Genomic DNA, 17,513 nt, shown 5'->3' with positions numbered 1-17,513 from the left:
AAGAACAAATGAAGACAGATTGTGTACTGGCAAGCAAGTTTTTTGCATAGTATATTTAGGCTATTGTCCGGGTATGACAGGAGAACAATGGTATAAGCTGCTTTTCCAGAGTGGGTTTAGACAAAGCTTTCAGTGCTCAGAGTTTCCTATTGCTCTTTTGCAAGGTGAAAAAACAAACAAACAAACAAACAAACCACGTAGCTGCAGCAGCAGAAGACATCTTAATCAGTTTTAGGGGGTAGCCACCTCTAACTGGTGAGTTTGCTTGAAAGATGAAGGTCAGACAGAGGTGAGTTGACTTTGGTATTTGGTGAATCACGCAGTTCCAGAGCACAGACAGCCCGATGTACTGAGTTTGCTGTGGACCTGCAGAACAACTTGTAGGCATTGGGGCATTGCTTTTGATGCAGGAAAGTTGCATGAGGAGAAATAATCACCCAGGGAGAGAGGATGAGGAAGCTTTCTGTGAACAACACAGTCAGGTTGTAGCTGGGCTGACTTGCTCCAAGTACCGTGTTGTTGCGTCACTGTCTATGTGCCACTCTCTTTGTGCCTTGAAGATGTGCAGCACCCAAAGATAGCAGCAAATAAAATGAGAGCAATAAAAACAAGACAGAAGATGCCAATCACCACCAGCCCTCCAAGACTCCAGTCACTTGCTGTAATCAGTGTCTTTAGGTCTTCCAGAACTGAGGATGCCTCTTGCACTGATGACATGCTGGTTTTCCACCCTGCTGGGGGTAGACAAGAACAGTGTCAGGTGTTGGTGTATCCTCTCTATGCTCTGAACACAGTCCCAAAACCAGTTACAGGTATGAATGCTGTCTGTGCCTACAGGCATCCCCCTTCCAAAAGGAGAAACAGAAATGGGAGCATAAACCAGAAGAAATACAGCTGAGGCCTGTTTCACAATCAGATCTACCAAGATGTAAAGAGGAAAAGCTTCTGGCTCTACAAGATTTTGGCAGTTGAGGTTTATTTTAATCATAGTTAATCAATATTTTAAATAATATAGTGTCTCCAGCATGTTCAGTATGAACCCTTCACCTCTGTTAGCTGCATAGCCTATACATGAAAACTAAGTATTCAGTGGGAGACTTCCTTGATACCATTAGAAAGATCTCTAAAATAGAGTTGGGGACTGAAACTCTGAGAATACACTGGAGATTAAATGAAGACTTATTTAAAAACAAACAAGCAATAAGCAAAGATCATGTACAACTTGTTGCTTTTATAAGGCTTAGAGTAGTCTAATTATGTTAAAAAGGGAGTCCTGCTAATGGAGTTTGCTTTAGCAATGCTTTCTGTTACTCTGCAATAGAAGCACAAGTTTTCCTTTCATGAAGTACTTAGGTCCAGTAATAATTTAAACTGGGATCTCAGTGGGTTCTACACACTTGCTCTTTCACTGATACTTTGCATAATGACTCAGCTGTCAGCCCTCTAAAGAACATCCAGCATCTCTTTGTGAGCATCTTGTGGTTTTACTGAAGGTTCCTTGTTTCTCAAGGGAAAGGGTGGAATATTTCTCACACTTTCTTGCAAATACAACTATGCAGATGTAATACAGGAAGAGATCTTTGTTATTTTTGAAAATTTGCTTGACTTGCTGCCCCTTAGGTATCCTGAGTACATAAGGAAAAGGATTAGTCCTGTAAAGCGTGTTTCATCCTCAGCAGCTCAGATTTGACTAGAAGCACAAGCTTGCACTTGCTGAAGGTTTTGTTTCTTTTTCAGCAGCCAAATATATTCAGTTCATGGTTTGTTTTCTGGACTGATGGCAGATCACCATGCTCAGTCTCTAACCAACAGGCACACAGGACAGGAAAGCTGTTCTGGATGGCTTCCTTTGCCTTCAGAAAGGAGGCAGCCTAGATACTGGTTCTGTAGACCCAAAGGCAGGAACCCTGTGGGACTGCACACCCCAGGAAGTTCCTCTCTCTTTTACTAAGCACAGTTAACCTCCTGAAATAGGAGAGCTTTATGAAGATTTTATAAATACCTGAAGCTGTTGTGTTTGTAGAAGGTATTTCTTCCGTTGCCTCCTCTGCACCCCTCCAAGAGATCCTGGCCTGTGATGAGGGACCCCTTACTGTGCCTTGAGACTTTCAGAGGTAGCCTGGAAATTACCTTGGTGCTGCAGTAAATGATTAACAGCTGATTTTCCTGCAAAGGTGTGGCTAATATAATCAAATCAAAGACCTTGAGCCTAAATAAAAAGTCCTAATTCAGCTGTTGCTCAGACATTTCTTCCTCTCCGTGGCTTTATCCCCTCCTACACCTGCTGCGGTGATTGTAAAGGCCCACTATGTCCTGTCTGGACAGGATGTGGTGGAGAGGAAGGCTGTGTTTCCTGGACCCTGACTGGATCTGTATTGGAAGCTCCTTTAGGAGACTCTCATACCTTAAGTGAGACCATGAACAAGATTGCCCTGCAGTCCAAAATCCGTTGTGACAGTTCACGGAAATAAATCCGTTACAGAGCATTGCACTGCTGTTAACTGCAATAAAACTGCCTCCCTATTGCTTTCCTGACTGGAGAAGACCCGAGGGATGGTTCTGTGGAGAGGTGGGAGGGGAGAAGGAGGAGTGTGGTGCGCGAGACTGCGTGTGTGTAAAAGGAAACTTATTTTTCACAAGCCAAGCAAATCGCTTTGAAACCAGAGGGATAATGTTAGAGAACAGAAGCTATTCCATCGAGTCATCAATAGACCTTCAACCACTTCTGCTGGAGGGGCTGGCCTTGCTGGCTTTTTGAGGTTCCTCAGGGAAAGAATCGACTTCAACACTTTTATCATCAGGACTGAAGCAACGGTATTCCCTTGCAGTTCCTTCGAGCTCACTCAGTTTTCACAACGTGTGCAGGAGTTGGTGTGTTTGAAGCTGTCTCTCCTTAGTCTGTGCTTTTCTAAATCTCACTCTGCATTTTGAAACAGAGGATCCATCCTCACTAGTGCTCCCTACAGGTCCCTATATATGAGTATGGATTGAAGCCAAAACCACAAAAGCTCTTTTGGGTGGTGAGGAGGGACTCAGGGACTGGCACGTTTGTAGTTGGCAGAAGCTGAAGGGCTGCAGTAAACTGGTGACTTGCTGGGCATCTTTCAGGCCACCCTGATAAGTTGCATGTAAGAAAGCAGCAGACCCCACCCAGTCCAGGCAAGCAATTGGCATGTCTAAATCTCAGCTATAGGAATAGCTGTGGTACAAAATGGTTCAAGGCAGAACATTAGGCCTGTGAGGTCCAGACAAGTGTGTAGAAATTGGTCCAGGGACCCCTCTAAATGGTGCCTACTCCTCTGCTCCAGAAAGCCACCTGAATCCTCTAAATAATTGCTTAATTTTCTGTCCTTCTCTTTGTTTAACAGTGCTGTGTTTATTCGGTTTCTAATTCAGGAACTAAGGCGGCAGCGATAAGAGAGGAGCCATTTCTCTTGTCCCCCTGCCTGGTATCTGTCAGTGGTTTAACTTGTACCACCACTGGGAAACATGCATTTGTAGCTTTTCCTGTTGAGATAAGGCCTGGCAGCTTGTTCCCAGTGACAGCAACCTGTCAGTTGTTGGTATGTGTCCAGCCTGCTGAGCTTCCTCCTGACTTAGCACAGACTGGCTCCATGCTGCTCCAACAGTTCTCAATGGGATTCTGTTCATGTCTGTAGCTGGCACTGTCTAGCACCAGCTAGGAAAGAAAGTGAGCTCTGTTCATTCCCGGGTCTTGTGACTTAATTTAGATACAGAAACATCTGTTGAGTCTGTCTCCTGCAAAAGAGGTTCTGAGGCTGCTGATGCCACCTTGATTGCCACTTGTTTGTGAGTGAAATGAGCAATGACATATCTGAGAGGTTGGTGTGATGCACCTCTGAATGTTGATTAGACTAAACTGATGCTGTGCTTGAGCTTATTTTACCCTAACATGCTGGTTGGCAGTGAAAGCTTTGGGACAGCCTAATAAAGCCCAGTGCTTTGTTAGTCTGAGTGTAACTGTGCATGCAGTGGCTCATCCTAGTGTAGTCTGCTGTTGGCACTTGCCAAGTTGGGGCTCAGCTATTTACTTTCTGAGGAACATCCTCATCTTCTGCTGGAAGGTTTTTCCTTTTTATTAATTTAAAAGTAACAGCGGTAGTTTGAGGAATTTTATTTTTCTTTTAATTCTTAGAATATTTTCTGTGTCACTGGCTGCAGATATATTCCAATGTGCAGCAGCACAAAAATGCCAAATACCCACATCTGGTTTGTTGACAAAAAATAAAGTTCTTAAACATAAGAAACTACTGACGTAATGTGCTTTTTACCAATCTGGGCACAGGCATCAGAGAAAAGACATTTCTTTACAAAATTTTCTTTATTTTTTCTCCCTTTTGAAGTGTAAAGGATATTTAAAAGCCCACTGTTAAAAACTTGATGATTCTGTTCTCCCTAGCTCGATGTTGCCTCTGGTACATACATGTGTAACCCCTTTGCCTCCTCTGCACTTGGGATACAGGGGCTGAAGGTGACTTCTCTATGTGCATGTAACTTTTTATAAAAGGTAACTTCTCAAAAAGGTGTTTGGTCCCACATTTGGTGCTGAAAGACCAGTGGCTTTGAGTTGTGCAGTGTTTCAGCCTTCCATTGGGCTGTCCCAGCTGTGAAAGTCGTGGCCTGTGCCACAGCCTTGTACGTACATAAATCCCTTTCGGAAGTTCGCCGGAGTGCAAACCAAACACACACAGTGGCTGCAGCATGGAAAAGGGATTTATTTGCACTTGTTAACTCCAGCAGCACAGCCCATTCTTGGCTCTGCTCTGTCACTGTGCCCGCTGTCAGCTGCTGCTCACATACCCTGAAGTGACGGTTACCACGGTGCGTGTCACTCCTCCAAAATGCCTTTGTGCCTGCTCATAAACATACCCTTGGCATAGTGTTTATGTCCACTAAAATAAACTGCACGCAGTGCAGGGAGTCAGGCCACAGATCCCTCAAGTAAGGGCAGGGATTTGTTCACCTCCTGTAGCTCCCATGCTCTACAAGAACCATTCATCTGCAACAAGCAGTAGAACCACACAGGGGGGTGGGGAGGGAGCACGTTTAGCAGCAGTATGATCAAAATAAGCTGTGGTGTTGGTGAGTTTTTCCCTTTTGCCTTCGTCTTTCTGTTTACAAAGAATATTCCACATGATCTGAATTTTTTCTTCGGCAGTTTCACCTCATTGTAACACCAATGAAATGACACCAGGAGCATTTGTTACCAGCTGTTCTCAGAGCCTCAGCTGGCACGTCTGGATCAGAAGGTCCATGATTTGTGGTTTTCAGCAGATAACTCAGCTAAACGTGTCTCCTGCAGCTGGTTTCTGAGAGAGCAGGTTTAGGCTTGATCCATGATCACCTGAGCATGTGGTGATGTCAGTGAGTTTTGCTAACGCCCAGCACCATCCTTCTGGGTTAGCCACCTGTGAGGAGAGCAGGCACTGCCTGGCATGTGATCCTGGACGTGTTCTCTGCTTTGGTCTGTGGCCCTGTGCTCACAGAGGGGATCCTTGGCTGGCCCAGCTGCAGGGCTGTCTTTGGGAAAGCTGTCTCTTTTCTCAGCAACTTGTGTCCATGCCCTCCCACCCCATCCCACCCCAGAAGAGGGAGACAGTGATGGTAAAGGAGCTTTACCTTTCTGGTCACAGTGGTGGCTGTCACAGAGAGAAGGAACTCTACGCTGTGGTTTCTGGTCCTTTGAGTCATGTTAATTAATATTGTTATTGCCATTTTCAGTGAGCTAGTGTGGAAAGTCATTCCCATAGGACTGAATCATGATGTCCATGCATGTCCTTGATAGTGGGTTGTGTCACCTCGTTGCACTTCACGAGCGGGCAGTTGGGCGGACTTGGCTCTTCCTACCTCTGGTGTCATCACAGCCACAGCAGCTGTAGCAGCAGCAACTGCAGGCAATGATCATGAGCACCAGAACAGTGACTGGAAAGAGAAGCAAAGGATATTGTTTCATGGTGTTGGAGCAATCCCTGTGCCTCCTGCAAGTTGTTTGTTGAGCAGCAAAATGAACAAAGCCTGATTTCTTGTGAATTTTTTTTTGCTTTATATCCCCAACTCCCCCCTCCTAAGTTCCTGCTCACTTGTATTGGTTATCCATTTAATCTGAACAGTCATTACCTGGTATTTTGAGATCTTAAGAGCTACATACCACACCATGTGGGGGTTTATCTTCACCTGCCTCATGGGCTGTTGCTTAGGAGCTGACATGCAGTTACTGAGCAGAGCTTTGTGCCTGGAAAGGATGAAAATCCAACTCTGCCCATAGTTGTGTCAGAAGCAACTCAAGAGGGTTTGGTTGCTCAAACTGTCAGTTATATTTCTGAAGAGAGCATGCAGTGTAGCCTTTAAGGATAGATATTTGTGACTGGGTTGGCTTCACTCTTTCCTCTGTATTTAGCTTGAAAAAATATATACTTCAAATGCAGAGTTTTGTTTCACAAAGCAGTGGGCCAACTCCCTGATATTCTCCTCTAGCCATGATGGTTGGTGTTGGGAGGGATATATTAGTTTATCTGGAGTAGAAAAGGATGACATGTTTCATCCTGCAAAACACATAACAGTGTGTGAACGTGCATGTGTGTGTGTGCATGTGTTCCTTCAAAGCCTGGAGCTGGGCTGCCAGGTATCTGAACCTGTGGGGAACCAGCTGTAGGTATGAACAAAATAAAGCAGCAGGTGTGACTTTCTGAATTCCAGCCCAGGGAGGAGTGTCCAGTTGGATACACACCCTTCCTTTTGTCTGGGAGCAAACTGTGTTTTTGAGGAGGAGGGCCTGTCTTCCTTCCTGCTTGTTTTTCCCATCGTATAAACAAACTTCATCCCCCTTGATCAAGCAGTTCTTTGTTATTCCTTCCATGCCATCCCCACACAGAGCAGCAGAAGGGATCTTGCCATTACCAGAGGGGAATAAATAGGCTCATCTGAAGCATACTGGCTTCCACTGAGCCAGGAACAGGAATGACACTCAGAATCTCACTTAAGTGTCTTTTGTGGCAGGAAGATGTCCTAATACCATTTGTCATAAACTATCTCCTATGCATCAAAACATTACAGCAGCTCTGGTTTGGTTAAAATACTGCTGTTTAAACCAATGTTTAAATATGAGAGCTTTGGGTAAAGCTGTACTGTTGGCCTGTCATGCTCTGCATCCATGTAGAGATATGTGCTGAGTATTAAAAAAATGACCTAGAAATTAACCTGGGCCTCAGAGCACAGCCTGAAAAACAATTGCCAACACCACCAACCCACCAACCAAGAGTGTGGCACAAGCTGCCCCCATAGAAGAGAAATTCTGACACCCCTTGGCCTCCACCAGTAAACTCACCAATGAACAGAAGAACCACACAAAAGCAGATAATCTCCACTGGCTCAGCCTTGGGCAGTTTCTGGAGCTTAAGGAGAAACTTCTCACCAATGCCTTGAATTTCCTTCAGAAAGGTTTCAGTAGACATTCTGTCACAAGCTCTCCAGGCTTTATGCTGTAGAAGAACCAAACAGAGAATAAACCTCTTCACTGACTAATGCTAGGGAGCTGCCAGCCTTCTTATACAGCTGGTGATCACAAGGAAAACAAGTTTATCTGGTCTCAGTCCTTGCTCCCAGTAGCTAAGGTGGAGGACTATTAACTGTCTACGTGTTCTAGCACTGTTTTAATTTCAAAATCCAGCTTCGAGGGTGTTTTGTCAACTGCACTGTTAAGCAAAGGCAAAGCGGTGTTTCTTCTGCAAGGACACTTATTTCAGCAGGCACAGAGTTAGAACTGGACAGTGCCTGCCCTTGGCTTTCAGCCAATGAAAATAATTTTTTTCTAGTTGTGCTAACTTGTCCTTCCAGAAAGAAATGCAGTTCTAACTCAACTTGAATTCCAAATGCTAAACTCCAGTGGTACATAGTTTTCAGTTGTTTTTTACTGAGTAACACAAAGCAGACTCCCTTGAAGGCTTCTTGCACTTTGAGCTACAGAAAGCCCCTTCAAAAACTAAGGCACTTATTTCAACACCTCAGTACAATACCTTTAATAATGTTTTATCAACCAGTTTTACTGTATGGTGATATTAAGATTTAAAGTCTGCATTCCCTGGGGACAGATGGGTGCTTTTCAAGTTCTTACAGATGAATGCAAGGTAAGGGTTTTATTTTAAGCCACATTCTAACAGAGCAATATATGAATTGAACAATGGATGTCCACCCATCAGTGCTGGTGATGAGCAAATAAAAGCCCCTGCATCTGTTGGGGAGATGCTCCACAAGGGAGGTTAATCCTACTCGTTAATCTTAGACCTTCTTTATTCTCAGAGTGATCATCAGGAGCTACTGTTACTGAAAATATTAGTGTAATCAAAGTTATGTGCCTCAGTTTTGCCACCAATATTTGCTGATCTTTTGCCCCATGAGCAGGATTTTGGAAGGCATTGCAACAAACTAGTGGGCAGGAGACCTATGGATGCTAAATTCTTTCTTCAGTCAGGAACTAGAATTGGATATTGTTGAGAAACATCCATAGTTTCACCTAAAACAAGTGTTTGGACAGGTCAACACTTGAATGGATTATAACTTTCATGTCGTTGTTATATCAAAATGTGTGTTTTGTAATAGTCATCACTGGGTTATGGGACTTGAACATTGCAGTTTAATGTCCTGGTCTTAGTGATAACACAAAGCCAAGTGACCAAGACAGCACTTCCAGAACAAGCCAACTAATTCCTTCCTGCACATCTGGATCGGTTACTCAAACAAATGGAGGCTTGGAGTTCAGTTTCTTCTAAACACACTGAGGACAGAGAGACCTTGGCTGTTTCTTTGCATGCTGGGCTTAAATATTACAGTGCCAAGTTAAATTAAGTTTTGTATGTTTATGCAATTCAAAAAGGCTTTTCTTTGTTCTTTTAAACCCAAGCTAAGGAATAAAAATCGGAACCAGCTGGGATGGGGGTGGATGGAAAATCTACATCTACAGAAAGATCTCTGTGCAACTTAGCAGGGAGGCAGAGCTGTGGCCTTTTGACCCGAAAAGGTCACTTTTGAGACTAGGGCTAAATAGTTCTTTCCAGATGACTGCATACCCCAAGTGAGCTGCTCCAGAAACGGCTGCCTTATCCTTTACACCGTGCTGTGGGATTCTGCGTCAGCAGGTTTTCAGTTTTGTTTCCATTCCAAGAGATGGTGGAGGAAGCAGAGGTGATTTGTGTTTTCTGTTCTTGGCTCTAGAAGAAAAATGTAAAAAAAAAAAAGAAAAAAAAAAGAAAAAAATTCTGGCTCTAAGATCCTGAAAATGTTTGTTCCCTTCGGAGGTGTTTCTGCCTGTCCAGAAGCTCTCCTAGTAAGGAATCTGCTGTAATAACCTTCCATGCCATGCTTTGGACTGCACCAGAAGGAACAAATATAAGAGCCAGGCTTGTGAAGTTTGGGTACACAGTGTAAAATTACTGATTAGGATTGTAGAACTCTGGATTAGCAAAGTGCTTAGTCTGAAATGAAAAAGCGTGTCTCAGTAACGGCCATTCCCCTGCCCATGGAACCTGGTCTGGAGCTACATGAAGGAGTTTTTATTCTAAAACTTGCAAGGAATGTTGCTTGTTTACCTTGGTCTGAACTACATCAGGGGCAAAGTTTGATGCTGGTGGTGCAGTCTCCAATCTACCCGTGAGGAAGCAAATGTTTTTCTGCTCGACTGCACTTCTGACTTGCACTCTGGTTCCAAGGGCTCTCACTGCTTTGGGATTTCTGCTTGTGCAGCGTAGCAAAAGGGTGAATAATAAAATAATTCTTAAAAAAAAAAAAAGTGAAACTCTCCCAAGAAAGCCAGTTATATTCACAGACTTCTGTATATTCCATTCTACTTGTATGTTCCATTCTAGTTGTGATTTAAAGTCTTTGTTCAGGACTGGTTTTGATTCTGACCTTTTCCCACTTGATTTCAGTGAAACCAAGAGCTCACCCTTGAGATTAGCATAAGGGTAAGAATAGTGCTGTGTTACTTATCCATCTTCCTCTTGTACAACACAACAGTGATGACATGACTTACAAATTTCAGAGTCGAGTTGTAAGAATTAATTCCTTTTTTTCTGTTATACTGTGTTCAAGGAAGCTCCCAGTTCTGTTACTACTGTCACCAACAGTAGTAACAGAAAGGTGGTGCAGCATATTCATTACTGAAGCAGTAATTGTAATGATTATTACTAAAACAGGCAACTCTTGAGAGATTTAAAACTTAAGGTCGTAGGTCTGTAGGTTGTAGGTTAACTGACAGTTTACTTTCTAGTGTTAGAGTGCTGTCTTAGAGCCTAGAAGAGCCACCCAAGTTACTACCTCACAGATTCTGTGGAGCTTGGAGCAAACCTAATTGTCTGCTGGTGTTTTTCTCCTTGCTCATCATTTTCCTTCCTTAAGACCTCACCCACTGAGGATGAGACCCCTCCAGAGCAGAGGAGACATGGCTGTAGGGCAGCAAAGCTGATGGAACTTGTTACAGAAGAAACAGTGAATGACCACAGTGAAGTGTGGTCTTCATAACACATTGTTAGACCAATGTCAGGAACTTCTGCTCCACAGCTGTAGCCAGAGCTCACATGAAGTGAGAATAAGGGGAAGAGAGGCAAGATGAGAAACTCAGGTGGAAAAGAAAGTAAACTCAATACTGGTGTCTTGCGACAGGCAGGTTTAGAATTTCCTGCTGGGGTGGGGTGGCAGCTTGAAATCCATGATTTCAGCTGTATCCTGTTCTGGCTGTTATTTTAAGAAAGAATTCATCTATCCAGTGTTGCCAGTTGAACTAGATCATCAAATCTTTCTGCCCTTCCCTATGTTACAAGGCACAGCAGAGGAGGGAATACAATAAATCATTTAATTTGGGTTTATTTCTTTCTGAGGAAAAAAAGGCCCAGTCTGCCATGTGTCATGAGTTGTTAGGCTTGGTCAAAAAGAGAGAGCACAGTAATGATGCAGGGGAATGGTAACAGCTGCAGGTGTGCTGCTCAGCTGCAAGGATTACATGACCCTGTAAAACCAAAGAGCATGGCCTGTGTTCAGGGCTTATAGAGATTCAGATTCCCAGAAAGTGCTAATGCAGATTCATCTTGCTGTGCCCACTGAATAAAGCTGTGAAAATTGCCATAATAGCACTGAAATTATCTTTCTGAGTTGTTTTAATGGACTCATGCCATACTGAAGCACTCAAAGAAGTTGGCTGCTCAGTCCTTTTGAGAATAAAGCCATTAAAAAGCCTCAATCTAGACATTTGAGAGAAAAGCCTCAGTCAAGGTTCCTTTGTGCTGTGAACTGGCTGTGTGGGAGGGTTTCCAGGCTTCAAGCAACAAAAGGAGCTTTGGGATGACCATGTGTGATGGGGTCCCACATGCCACTGCTTAAAGCTAGTCAGGTTGCTGTAAATCTTTTGGAATTGATGCAAATTGATAGGGGTTTTTTGGTGTGTCTTTGGTTTGGAAAGCTGCATCCGATCTGTGTGTGCACACAGGTGCATCCAGAGTTGAACTGGAGGGAGTGGGTGAGCTGAACTTTACTGCTGAGGAATGAGACACTTGTTTACTCATAACCCTGGTGGTATTTGAGCAGCCTATTTAAGTGCAAAGGACATGCATTTGAGTTTGTGGTTTAGCCCCAGGACTGGAAGTTAGTAAATAGAAGCAGTTTTCCTGGCCTGCCAGTGATGTTTTACTGGTGGCGTGACTTTGGATAAATCATCCCATCCCTCTGTTGGGTGACTTCATCTCTGCAAAGAGTTGGAACATGTAAGCATCATCAGAGGTTTGCTTGTTAATTGTTGTGTGTCCAAGTCTCCAACATGCTCGGAAATCTTTAGATAGGAGACAATAAGTCCCTGGTTTTGTTGCAGTTACAAACTGAACTGGCCTTTACTTGCTCACTGCCTGTTACACTTTGGTCACTGAGCCCATTTAGGTTGGAAGTAGATGAAAGCGTCTTGTTTGTTCCTAAGCCAGCCATGCTCCACAGGGGGTCTACTGCTCTTGCCATGATCCTCATCCATTGCTTTTACTGTGCTTTGTGTGGATTTGTTGCTCAGGTAATCTGAAAATGGAGACCAACGGAGGGGGGAATTTGTTGGGAACAAGAAGCTGTCAGTGCCTCTAGTCCTAATGCAGCAGGTCCCAGTGGAGTCAGATCTCCTCCACTGTGCCCACTGTCCACAGCCCCAAAGCTCCAGAGACCTTACAAAGGAGAACCTCCCTGATGTGCCCATCAAGCAGAATGCCAGGGCAACATTCCCATTGCAACCTTGTCTTTTTCCCAAGACTGACTGTGGAGAAGCAAATGCTTTGTGTTGTTCTTACTCAGGCAAGTCAAATTGGTTGAAATTGGATCCGTAAAGGGATGGGAAGCCTGTATGGATCGTGGTAGCTTATTTTGTGGGAAGTCTTAGAAGGCAAGCCCAGCCTCATGGAAGGAGGGTGTTGAGCAGCCAAAGGGGAGGCGATGCTTTTTATTCTGATCTAAAACTCCAAAATAAACTCTGACTGTGTTTGGCCACTTTCTAAAGAACATGAAGCTTTGACCAGTTTCAGAACCTACCAGCTTTGTTCTTGAAATGTGCTTCTGATTTCATCTGGATAAGGTCTGCAGTGCTTCCTGTTCCAGAACAATGTGGGTTGCTAGGTGTGACTACAGTCTGGATGCAGTTTGGCATAACGTGTCATAATTCCTGCACGATTGTTTATTGTTCCAAGCTTTTAGTGTACTGCTGAGATGAAAAGGGCCATAGAAATGTAGTTGTATTATCAGTGCATGGTTTTCCCTCATCATTGTTAATGCAATGTTTGCTGCCACGGTTGTAGTTGACCAGCCACGTGAATCTTAACTATAGTTCAGACAAGCCCTTTTTTTCCTAAAACAGGAGTGAACAGTGCCAGACAGACCTATAATTCATTCCCAAGCAGATGAAAATAGTTTCCAGTATCAAGAGAATTCAGCCCTTTAACAGCACACACCCAAACTGGTAAATTGCAGCTCAGTGTCATGGGAGAAAAGCTTTGACTTTGTCAGTTGGTCTGGAAAAGAAGGCCACACATTCCTTCAGATTATAAAGCTGCCCTGACTGGGCAGCCCTTTGGCTGGAATACCCTGTCATCACCACTACCCACTATTTGGAGGTGGGTTTTGAGGCAGCACTCTAAATGTCCCTTCTCTCCCCTACAACCAAATATTAGATTAATATAAAAAGGCACTGAATTCCCTGCAATAGCATTTTCAGTAGCTGAGGTACCCATTGGGGCACTGAGCTGAGAGTCTTTACACCTCTACTGAGCACCCTGGTTTTCTCCAGTCCATCCCACAAAACCCCATGAGATAATTCCTCACTACTAGGAATTTTTTAAGTGGGGAGACCAAAGCACTGAGCCATCCAGTGAAAGGAAAAGGTCAATTTTAAAAATAAACCTGTAGCTCTTCTACAAGAGAACTTTTTTTAGGGTTGGTGATGCTTGAATCTAGCCTGAAAGTCTATTCTAATATTAGCAAAATAACCATTCCCCAGGAAGCTGACAGAGAGGTAGCTGTGTGCCTGTGAAAGCCTTGTAGTTACTTCACATAGTGGGATCTGTCAGTAGTTTGGTGGTTGAGGTCTGGCAGCTGGAGCTCACAGGGAGTGCTGGAAGCTCCTCCACCTTTCAACAGCCCCCTCTGTGCCCTGTCCTTGACTGATCTCAGACTTCCAGGTTTCACAAGTTACATGCATTTTTGAGTTTTTTGAAATAAGATGGACTGATCCTAGTAAAGATGACACCTGGGTGTAGGAACTCAAAACTAAAGGCTACAACAGCTGCTTCCCCAGAGGAAGCTGTTTGGAACCACATCAGCTGTGGCTGTGTGTGGGAAAGCAGTGAGAGCCCCAGTGGAGGTGAGGGCTGGGTGCTGCTCTCCTCACCCAGCTCTCTCACAGTCCCTGCTGTCCATGTGTGACTGCTCTGGCCCACTGCAGGCTGTGTGATCAGAGGGTTGTCTCACAGAAAGGATCTGCTCTATCAAAACCGGGTTTATTTTGTTCCTCTGCTCCCATAACCGCCCTTAGGTTGTAATGAGGCTGAGGCCTGTGCACTGTGACAGCTGTAACACAAGCCATGTCCTGCTGCTTTTATCCAGACATGTGTTTCATATTGCTGTTCCTCTCCCCCACACACATGTACAGCGCGGCTGCGGCTGGACAACCCCCCAGCCAAAGCCTTTAACATTTTCTTTTGGCGAGGAAAACTTGGCATGTTTCTCTACCTCCTTCCCTCCCCTGCCCTTCTCCCCTCACTCCTCCCTCCTTCCTTTTTTTTTTTTTGTTTCCCTAAACTTTGTTTTTTCACATGCTTTATTTGAGAATCCATCTTAACTGCAGCAACCAACCTACACAGACCCTTCATTAGCAGGGTGGAAACTTCCCTCCATCCCCTTGAGCCCAGGGCTAGGCTGGAGGCGTGTGGGTCTTAACTACTACATCCCCTCACTCAGGCAGTTCCAATTCCATGTTTGTACAACACTTAGGTCAGAAAGACCTGCCCTCCCTTCCACGTTAATGGATATGGAGAGAAGTGGAAATACCTGATCCTTAACATTCCTCCCTACAGGCATGTGTAGGATCGGGAAGACATCTTTCTATGAGAACTGGCTTTCTGGCTCTCTGTTTGTAAACAGCTGAGTGCCCATGCTCCTCCTGGAAGAGGCTGAGGGGGTCCCAGCTCAGTGCTAGGAGCTGCAAGAGCTTCAACACAGAGAAATCAGCTTCATATGGCAGAAAAAGGGGGTTTATATGATGGGTCTCCTTTGCCAGCGCCCCTTCAGCTGCCCCAGCAGCAAAATGGAGATGGGACAGCAAGGTTGTGGGACACCTCTGTAAAACCAAGGCTTTGGACTTAATGATCTTAAAGGTCTTTTCCAAACTAAAGGATTCTATGATTCTATAATTTTATGTATTTAGGGGATCCTTCGCCTCTCCCTTCCCTTTTCACGGCATGCAAACTTGACAGCTTGTTACTGTAAACCATCGACCGTGTGTGTGCATCTATGTGTCTCTCAGAGCAGCGGGTTCCCATGCTGCTTTGAATAGTAAACCAGCATACACCACAGCTGAATTCTTTTTTTTTTAAATGTCCTTGTTAGAAGCCGAGTAAAATCTTTCCATTTATTTCTATTGGACACAGATGCTTAACTTGCACAATATGTTAGTTCCCCGACCAGGGCTTGTTTTCTAAGCTCTCTGTTTGCTCCAGGATTTGGGGGATAAAACTTAGCTGCAGCTGGGAGGAGCTCTGGAGAAATGCTGTGGCTGGCACCCGCTTGGTTTCTTTCACACACGCCTGCCTGCGCTGGCAGCTCCTCGCTACAGGCACGAACAGCCCTCGCTCACAGGGGCAGCCCAGCTCTCTTGTCCACGCTATTGCTATATCAGGTCACCGCTGTGGACAGTACCCCGTGCTAGACCTGCTTATCAGCGAAGGTCACGTTCTGTAGCAGCACGGAAAAATGAGCAGCCAGGCTTTCTAACCAACAAAAGTTGCTCGGTCCCGCTCGGACCCGAAGCACTGCGGGCAGCTCCTTTTGTTGCAGGGCGGCCTCAGCTTGGCTCTCTGCAATCCGCTTAAAAGCTTCTCCCCTGCCGCCTTTGCTCCTCAGTGCCCCTCGCACACAAACTGAGGCTCGCAAGCTCTGCTCCATGGCTCATTCCGCAGTGAGAGCTCCACCAGCTCCTCGCTAACCAGCGGAAGGTTAAGGTGCCCGAACACCAGCGATAGCTCAGCCCTTACCCCAGCGCGCCGCCAGCTCTTCTTCTCCTCCTGTTTTTCTTTCCGTCGTCTTAAACTTTCACGTCATCTCTCCCCTCATCCTGGCGTGTGTCTCGCTCCTCGCTCGGCTCCTCTGTGCTCTGCCGCTGACAGCCAGCTGTTGTCTCTGCCTTTTTTTTTTTTTTTTTTTTTGTTACTGGTTGTCCTGGAGATCCGAAGTTTCGTGTTACATGTGTGCCAGGGAGGGAGGGAGGGCGTGCGGCGGGGAGCCACCGCGGGCTGGGGCTGAGCCAGCGCTGTGCCAGCTCCGCTCCCCGGGGCGCCCAGGGGCCCGCACTTGTTGCTGTTTTCCTCTGTGCATCTCCCCCCAGAGAAGTCTTTTCTTTTTTACCTTTTAATTTCAGCTTTTTCCGGAGTGAGACTTGATTCTTGCCTTGCGATAGTTCGGGGGTGTGTTAAAGCAACTAACTTTTCTTTATGCTGCCCGGTTTCCTTCCGACTCCTGGGGGAAGGAGTTTTTCTCCTGTGTTCATTGAAGGGGCAGAGCAAGAAGTGGTGAGGACAGTGCAGCACTGTAAGAGAGACCTGCCAAGGACAGGGGAGCAGGGGTGATGCTGGGGCAGTGAATTTGCTCCATGCCCTTGGCCAAGTCATTTACTCTCTTGATGCAGTGGTTTTTCCTTCTTGTGTTCTGGGGACAGCTGACAACCATTGTCTTGTCTGAGGTGAAATTCAGGTGATGTTAAAAGGATACAGTCATTCGGAGAGGTGCAACATTAGAATTTCGCATCAACCTCATGATTTGTTCTTCTATCTGATAAAGCTTATTAAGTGGCTTTCGCTCAACAAATGGCATCTGCGTAACTGTTTTGTCCTCACATGATTTTTATCTTTTTTAATGCTTTCACTTCTTGGCTGTATTCCAAGACTTGATGTCTCATTGAGGTGCTTTTTTCAGGAAGCATTTCTGATGTACCCTTGGCCTCATATGAAGGAATGCTTTTTTTCTGGTAAATTTTGGGAATGCTTTTTTTCTGGTAAATTTTGGGAGAGGCAAAGCTTCTCTCAGGATATGTAACTTTGCTTCTCTCTGACTGTCTGTCTGCTTCTACTAATTGCAGGAATGGTGCTCCTGTTTTACTTGGTGTGCAAAACCAAGGATTACCAAACCCACACAGGTGCAGCTGTGGTCAGTTTAGCACTTTCCTGAAATGTATTGCCACAGACAAAAACGTGTTAATAAACTTGGTTGTTATTTGCTCTTCATCCTATTCCATAATGTCAAATCAGGGTAGGATGCCTCAAATGAAATAATTTTGTTTAGACATGAAGATCAGTGATCAGCTGTTGAAGGGTGAGGGGAGACAAATAATACAGTTGCATATTTAAAAGATGAAATAATTTTAGGACATGTATACAGACTACCATTAGTTTATGTAAATCATCTCCATCTTGTGGGTATTAGTCAGGTGCCCACATGACTTGGAGAGCTTTCCCCTCTGATGATAATGCACAAGTGACTATGTTTCAGGACCTCTCATGTTCTGTTAAAATGTAATCCAGTGATGTAATCCAGTGATTACCCCCAGCATCCTTGTTACTAACTCTGGGGTTTGCCTTTTGACTTTAATTATAGGGTTGCAATCTTAGTTCTGCAAATGAATTTCCGTTATGATCCAAGTCCTGAGCACCGCTGGCTAAAGTGGGGCTGTGGAAGTGGCTGTGTGAAATGGGGTAATTCTTCAGGAAGATACA

General features: G+C 44.8%; 2 protein-coding genes across 5 annotated transcripts in view; one reads left to right on the top strand and one right to left on the bottom strand.

Annotated features, from left to right (window-relative positions):
* The window catches only part of RECQL5 (RecQ like helicase 5), a 37,131-nt gene that overhangs the window by 8,761 nt on the left and 10,857 nt on the right, over positions 1-17,513 (top strand). The gene's annotated exons all lie outside the window — the stretch shown is intronic.
* Positions 35-15,905, bottom strand: SMIM5 (small integral membrane protein 5). 3 transcript variants are annotated; one of them, XM_027654267.1, is made up of 6 exons: positions 12,568-12,640; positions 9,603-9,744; positions 9,084-9,224; positions 7,346-7,499; positions 5,641-5,943; positions 35-734 (listed from the first exon to the last, which is right to left on the bottom strand). In XM_027654267.1, the coding sequence occupies exons 4-5, from the start codon at positions 7,470-7,472 to the stop codon at positions 5,831-5,833; spliced, it is 240 nt and encodes a 79-aa protein (XP_027510068.1). In that variant the 5' UTR covers positions 7,473-7,499; positions 9,084-9,224; positions 9,603-9,744; positions 12,568-12,640; the 3' UTR covers positions 35-734; positions 5,641-5,830. The 3 variants fall into 3 exon arrangements, with proteins under 3 accessions (XP_027510068.1, XP_027510070.1, XP_027510069.1); XM_027654269.1 differs by lacking the exons at positions 9,603-9,744; positions 12,568-12,640 and adding an exon at positions 15,780-15,905; XM_027654268.1 differs by lacking the exon at positions 9,603-9,744 and having other exon boundaries at positions 12,568-12,644.

Source organism: Corapipo altera, unplaced genomic scaffold (assembly GCF_003945725.1).
Source record: "Corapipo altera isolate COAL_440 unplaced genomic scaffold, ASM394572v1 343, whole genome shotgun sequence".
Lineage (NCBI taxonomy): Eukaryota > Metazoa > Chordata > Aves > Passeriformes > Pipridae > Corapipo > Corapipo altera.
The sequence above is the reverse complement of the archived record's forward strand: the minus strand, read 5'-3'. Positions and strand labels throughout refer to the sequence as shown.